The following is a 6,622-nucleotide window of genomic DNA, read 5'->3' as shown; positions in this document are numbered from 1 at the left end:
AGGGCTTTTTTTGTAGCAGGAACTCCTTTGCATGTTAGGCCACACACCCCTAATGTGGCCAATCCTAATGAGTTTCTGCTATTGGGTGTGGCCTATTATGTTAATGAGTTCCTGCTGGGCGTGGCCAACTCAGGAGCCAGCCGGAACTCCGTTCCTGTGCGTTCCTGCCCCAAAATAGCCCTGCATGTCCCTTGATCTCTCAGTGCTGAACCTAGAAGCTCTAGTATGGTGACTGAGAGGCTGTAGTCCGTAAGGGCACTTTCCTGGGAGTAAGTGCCACTGAATAACCTGCCTAGGACTGCTCCCTCGGCAAACAAGTGGTGAGGCCTCCAACTGACCCTTGACCCCAGAGGGATTTATTTCTGGGTAGACATGCCTAGGATTGTACTGTAAATAGCCCTCTGCCTCCCATCTGTAATACTGGCCTGTTTTACAGGGCTTATTACAACAAGGAAATACATGGGAAACATTCAATACAGAAAATGTTATATAAATGCTTGTTTTTATTTTATTTATTTAGGCAGCAATCTTGTAGGGAGTTAAGCAAATGTCCTGGTATCAGACATCCCGGTTCCCCTATCCTGCCCCATGCCATGATGCTAAAAGTATAGGATTAAGTAGTTGAAAGATTGACTTCCATTGGGTCTCTCAGATTCTACTCTGACACCACACTGGCTGCCCATTAGCACACTATTCCAAAGTAATGGCAATTTCTGGTCAAAACAATTACATCAATTGCTGTGAACCTTGGTAGAATTACCAAATATAAACCCCAGAACTTTGGGTGGTGATGGCCTCCATTTAAGTTGTGGAAGTGATTATGTCTACCCAGGGGTCATTTCGTAGAAAAAGAGCTAGGGGAACTCATTAGCATAACTCATTAGCATAAGCCACACCCCCTGACATCAGGGGCCCGGCGGTGGACCTGCAAGGCCAGCGGGAGTGCGAGGAAGCCCCGCCAAGGCCCTCCCTGGCCCCAGGCAGGCAGGGGTGGGGAGAGGCGGGGAGGAAGCAACTTACCCTACCTCTTCTCCTGCCTCCTCCTGGCTGAATGAGGGCTGGAAGCGGGGCGGCCGGAAGCAGGGGGCGGGGCTTCCCCCTGCACCTCACCCGGGGGAACTGCGTTCCCCCACGTTCCCCCCCGAAATGACCCCTGTGTCTACCTCAATGCACTGGAAAGGACTTAGCACTGCCTAGGAACTGCCTTGTCAGTGTCTCTCGTTATAAGTACTAGCTGTATTTTGTTCTTTATTCTAGGTGTTGGCTTCAAAGTTCACCCTTTCGTAAAGGAAGCTCTGGACAATGGGAGGCCTGTTGTTGCCTTGGAAAGCACGATAATTACCCACGGCATGCCATATCCCCAGAATCTGAGGTTGTGAAGTCTATGCATTTTCCGTTGTCGCAAAAGACTGAATTTTGATACATGCATACCTTTGGCACACCTGACATTTCATTACTTGAGGACGGACTTATCACTTGGTGACTTGCAGCTGAATTTATGAGCTGCCTTGGCTGATAAATGTTGTTTCTGAACTGATGTCAGATAAAGCATTATCATAGTCGCCGACATTTGTCCTGTGATAGCTGCTCTGTGCATTTAAGCCATTACCTGATGTTGTAGTCCACCAACTGATGGGCACAGGTGTGTAACCTTACTTTTAAAGGGAGAGCCATAAGTAGGGGTTGTGGCTCACTGGCAGAGCATCTGCTTTGCATACAGAAGGTCCCCACGGTCAGTATTTTTTTAAAAAGATCAGATTGTAGGTGATAAAAGGTTCTGGACAAAAACTTCATAATAGCTGAAAGAAATTAAATGAAAGCACTGGGTTAAGGAGGCCAATGGAGGACAGATCTCAGTATAGAATCAGCTTAATTCTAGATGCAAGTTTGAGTCCAGTGGTACCTTTAAGACCAACAGAGTTTATGGGTATAAGCTTTCACAGGGGTCATTTCGGGGGGGAACGCGGGGGAACGCAGTTCCCCCGGGTGAGGTATGGGGGGCGGGGCACATGATGAAGCCCCGCCCCCTGCTTCCGGCCGCCCCGCTTCCGGCCCTCATTCAGCCAGGAGGAGGCAGGAGAAGAGGGAGGGTAAGTTGCTTCCTCCCTGCCTCTCCCCACCCCTGCCTGCCTGGGGCCAGGGAGGGCCTTCGCCGGGCACCTCATGGGGCTCGGCAGTGGAGCTGCAAGGCTGCCGGCGGCGGCCGGGACCGTTGGGGGCGGGGTGTGTGGCCTTATGACACACCTCCGGTGATGTCAGGGGGTGTGGCCTTATGACACACTTTCGGTGATGTCAGGGGATGTGGCATATGCTAATGAGTTATGCTAATGAGTTCCCCTAGCTCTTTTTCTACGAAACGACCCCTGAGCTTTCATGTGCATGCACACTTCTTCAGATGAAGGTTGATATAAGAAGGATAGAAGAAGAGGTTGGATCTATACCCCGCCTTTCACTACCTGAAGGAGTCTCAGAGCTGCTTACAATCCCTTTCCCTCCCCACAACAGACACCCTGTAAGGCTGAGAGGGCTCTCTCGAGAACTGCCCTTGAGAGAACAACTCTGACAGAATTTATGACTGACCCAAGGTCATACCAGCACTGCTTGTGGAGGAGTGGGGAATCAATCCTGGTTCTCCCAAATTAGAGTCCACGCTCTTAACCACTACACCAAACTAGACATAACCACTTTCACAACGGAAGAAGTGTGCATGCCCATGAAAGCTTCTACCCAGAAATGTGTTGGTCTGAAAGATGCTGCTGGAGTCAAACTTTGTTATATTCTTCAGTCCAACATGGCTGCCCACCTGAATCTTAATTCTAGATGGCTAGCCATGTTTACACTGTAATTAATTTTGTGGATCTTTAAGGTTCTGCAGGATTCCTGTTTCATTTTGGTAGGCTTAAATATTTTCTCTTCTCTTGTTTTTTATTGTGTTCTGCGGAATTGATCCAGCACAGCCAGAGAGGTAGAGGAAATCGTAAGAACAAATGGTGCTGTGCCAGCCACTGTAGGCATTTTGAATGGCTGTATCCATGTAGGCCTCCAGAATGATGAACTCGAGCGTCTGGCAAAAACAAAAAATGCAGTGAAGGTATCCCGCAGAGACTTTCCCTATGTTCTCAGCCAGGTACTGATACCTCTCATTGATCTCTTTTGGTCCTACCAAAACTTGTGGCTGATGCGCCTCACCCCTGAAAAGGTCATAGGGTTGCCAGCATTGTCTCAATGAACACCGGGAGATTTTGAGGGCAGTGCCTGGGGTGGATTGAGTTTGGAGAGGATATGATGTCTCTTCTGGGTGACATTCTAGGAATTTCCCTTAATCTCTTTCATAAATACTGTGGAGGAAATTCCTAGCCTGGAATGTCACTAGAGAGCCTAATCTCTGGCCATTTTTTTCTCCTCCTCCTCAATTTCTCAAGGACAGGGGATTTAGGCTGAGGGTAGAAGGGTTTACCTGTTGTGTGTGGGCAGATGGCAAGCCTAGCAAAGGGAGGCCTAAATATATCTTCAGATAACCGAACGTTCTTTGAAATTCCTGCATACTTCATCTCTTTTGAAGGAAAGAGTATAGAAGTCTCTTTTTTTTGTACAGATAAATACATTTACACGTTTGTAGACCGAAGGTGAATGATACTAGTGCAGCAGCAGGCACAGGCAGCAATATTAGTTCCAGCGGCAAATCACTGCAGGCCCCAACATCCAAAGAAGCTCAGAGCAATACAGGCTGCTTGTGCTTCCAGCATAGCCTCTTCAGCATCTTCTAGGGAAACTGTACCTTCCAGCTGGCTAACTAGTTAAAAATGTTGTTATTAGGGCTTCCTGTGTAAGTGCAATTGGTATGTTTACAGCTCACAGGTTACAAACATTGCCCGGCAGCAAGTAGCGGAGACGGTCTGATGTTGTCATGGTAGGCCTAAGAGGTGGGAGATGCCCTGGCCCTATTCATCGCCATGGGCTTAAGTGCACAACTATGGTAGAAATTCTAACTTTTGTTCTAGGCAGCTGGGTGCTAAATAGGGTTGTCAGCCTCCAGGTGGTACCTGGAGGTCTCCTGCTTTTACATTTGATCTCCAGATGACCAAGATCAGTTCCCCTGGAGAAAATGGCTGCTTTGGAAGGTGAACATTATGGCATTATAGCCAGGGCTATTTTTGGGCAGGAACGCACAGGAACGGAGTTCCGGCTGGCTCCCGAGTTGGCCACGCCCAGCAGGAACATATTAGCATAATAGGCCACACCCAACAGCAGAAACTCATTAGGACTGGCTACATTAGGGGTGTGTGGCCTAACATGCAAAGGGTTCCTGCTACAAAAAAAAGCCCTGGGTTTTGACAACAAACAAGGTAAACAGAATAAGAAGCAAAAGGTGAGTGTGGCTGGATGACCAGACTTCTGGTAATGTGGGGTGTGGCATAATATGCTAATGAGCTGCTGTCAGGGGTGTGGCCTAATATGCTAATGAGTTCCTGCTGTTGGGTGTGGCCTGTTATGCTAATGAGTTCCTGCTGTGCTTTTTCTACCAAAAAAGCCCTGATTATAGCTGCTGAAGTCCCTCCCTTCTCCCAGTCCTAAACTCCCCAGGCTCCACTCCCCCCCCCCCAAATCTCCTGGTATTTCTCAACCTAGAACTGGCAACCCTAATGCTAAAGTAGGAAATAAGGATTTTAGGACTCACATTCTAAGATCCATGAGCAATTTTGTTGTTGTTATTTTAAAGGTTTGCATTATAACACAGACAAAATATACATTACATTACATCAGATAAGTTTTTTTTTTGAGGATCATGAAACCGCGGGGAAAATCGGGCGAAACCGCAGTTCAAAATGCGGCTGCATGGCTTAGAGTGGGAAATTGACCAATAGAAGCGGGACAAAGGGAGGCGTGACCGCAGCGCAGCTCTTGTGTGAAATCAGTCCAGTAGTCAGCCCAAGTATCTGCTACCAGTAGCTTTAACAAGCTTGTCAACATTCAAAAAAGAAAGGATCTTTCTGTCTTCTGGCCCTCAAACATACAACCTCTGTTAATCTAAATTATTTTACCAGATACCATACTTTTTGGATATACATTTTAATATTCATGGATTTAACATTTCTCCATTATTATTATTTTTTGCAATTAACAATTTTGCAACCATTAACAGATCTTGTATTATACTTCTATTCACAACAAGTATATGATCACCAATTATACCAAGCAGTATAGCTGTTGGAGTCACGGGTAATTTGTAAGAAGTTTTGCGCTCTGTTTTTGTGATCACTAACAAATTTTGTTCACAGGGCAAAACAACCATGTGTGGCTGAAATCTGCAGAAATAAGGCCACATTTCCAACGTTTATACTGCTTCCCCTCAAATATCTTATGTAGTTTGTGGGGAGTATAGTGTCACAAATATATTATTTGCTAAAAATTCTCTACCACGTTAATTCGTATTACTTTAGCAGGACCTGTTGTGAATATAAGTCTCCATTACTATCACTAGCACTTTGATTACCTGATTGTTTTAAATGTTTAATATGTTTTAACTTTTGTATATGGTTTTATGGTACTGGGTACCGATTAATGTAAGCAACCCTGAGCCTGTTCGTGGGGAGGGCGGGGTATAAATGGAATAAATAAATAAATAAATAAATAAATTCTTGTTCAGAGATATCACACTGAAGCATTTTCTTCCCATTTTCTCTGTTGAATTATTACTTAATTTTTGTTTGGCTTTATTTGCAACCATATAATGTCTCCACTGGGTAGACTGAAACCATTGAATGTCAATATTTCTTTCTTTTAGATCTGCCATAGAAACATATTGATCCATCCATACAACATCCAAACATCTACTAGTTATTGATTGACTTGTCTGTTTGACAATATGCTTATCAGTAGAAAAATCCCCAGGTTGACCTGGGTTAAAAATCCCCACTTACTGGGAACCCACTGTGCTCAGAGATGGAGACCCTGACCCAGGGCAGCCTGGGGGTTTTCAGGATCAGATTACCACAACCCTTGCTGTCTTGCCTCAGTTCCCTTTCCCTGTGAATTGCTGCTCTGTGCACTGCTGATTGGGTTATATTCTAACTGGACTTTGACCGGCTGTTCTACGACAGGGCTTGTCCGGTGGTACTACTGTGGCAGGAACTATGCTTGTGGCACACAAAGCTGGTATCCCTGTGTTTGCGACGGGAGGGATCGGAGGGGTCCACCGTGGAGGAGAAAAAAGTAAGAGGAACATCATATATTCCATGTTGAGGCGTTAACTTCCTCTGCTATTTTATTCTCCTTTTTTGAGCTGGTGCATAATGGGCTTGCCAGCTCTGGGCTGGAAAATATGTGGAGATTTTGGGGGTGGGACCTGAGGAGGGAAGGATGAGGGGAGGGGAGGGACTTCACTCGGGTATAATGCCATACAGTCCATCTTCCAAAGCATCCATTTTCTCCAGGAGCACTGATCCCTGTCACCTGGAGATCAGTTGTAATCCCGGGGGATCTCCAGGCACTACCTGGAGGTTGGCAACCCCAGTGCATAATCATCCACCACCATACCTCTTCCTTCCTTCCTTCCTTCCTTCCTTCCTTCCTTCCTTCCTTCCTTCCTTCCTTCCTTCCTTCCTTCCTTCCTTCCTCTCTC

The 6,622-nt window shown here is 46.2% G+C and overlaps 1 protein-coding gene across 1 annotated transcript in view; it reads left to right on the top strand.

The window, feature by feature from the left end:
- Positions 1 to 6,622, top strand: part of LOC107108785 (pseudouridine-metabolizing bifunctional protein C1861.05-like) — a 46,626-nt gene that overhangs the window by 433 nt on the left and 39,571 nt on the right. Inside the window, 3 exon segments of the mRNA XM_015409304.1 lie at positions 1,258 to 1,372; positions 2,953 to 3,127; positions 6,102 to 6,213. Of these exon segments, the coding sequence (XP_015264790.1) occupies positions 1,258 to 1,372; positions 2,953 to 3,127; positions 6,102 to 6,213 (402 nt within the window).

The sequence above is a fragment of the Gekko japonicus genome, unplaced genomic scaffold (assembly GCF_001447785.1).
Source record: "Gekko japonicus isolate JY-2015 unplaced genomic scaffold, Gekko_japonicus_V1.1 scaffold515, whole genome shotgun sequence".
Classification (NCBI taxonomy): Eukaryota; Metazoa; Chordata; class Lepidosauria; order Squamata; family Gekkonidae; genus Gekko; species Gekko japonicus.
Note: the sequence above shows the minus strand (reverse complement) of the source record. Positions and strands in the feature narration are given on the sequence as shown.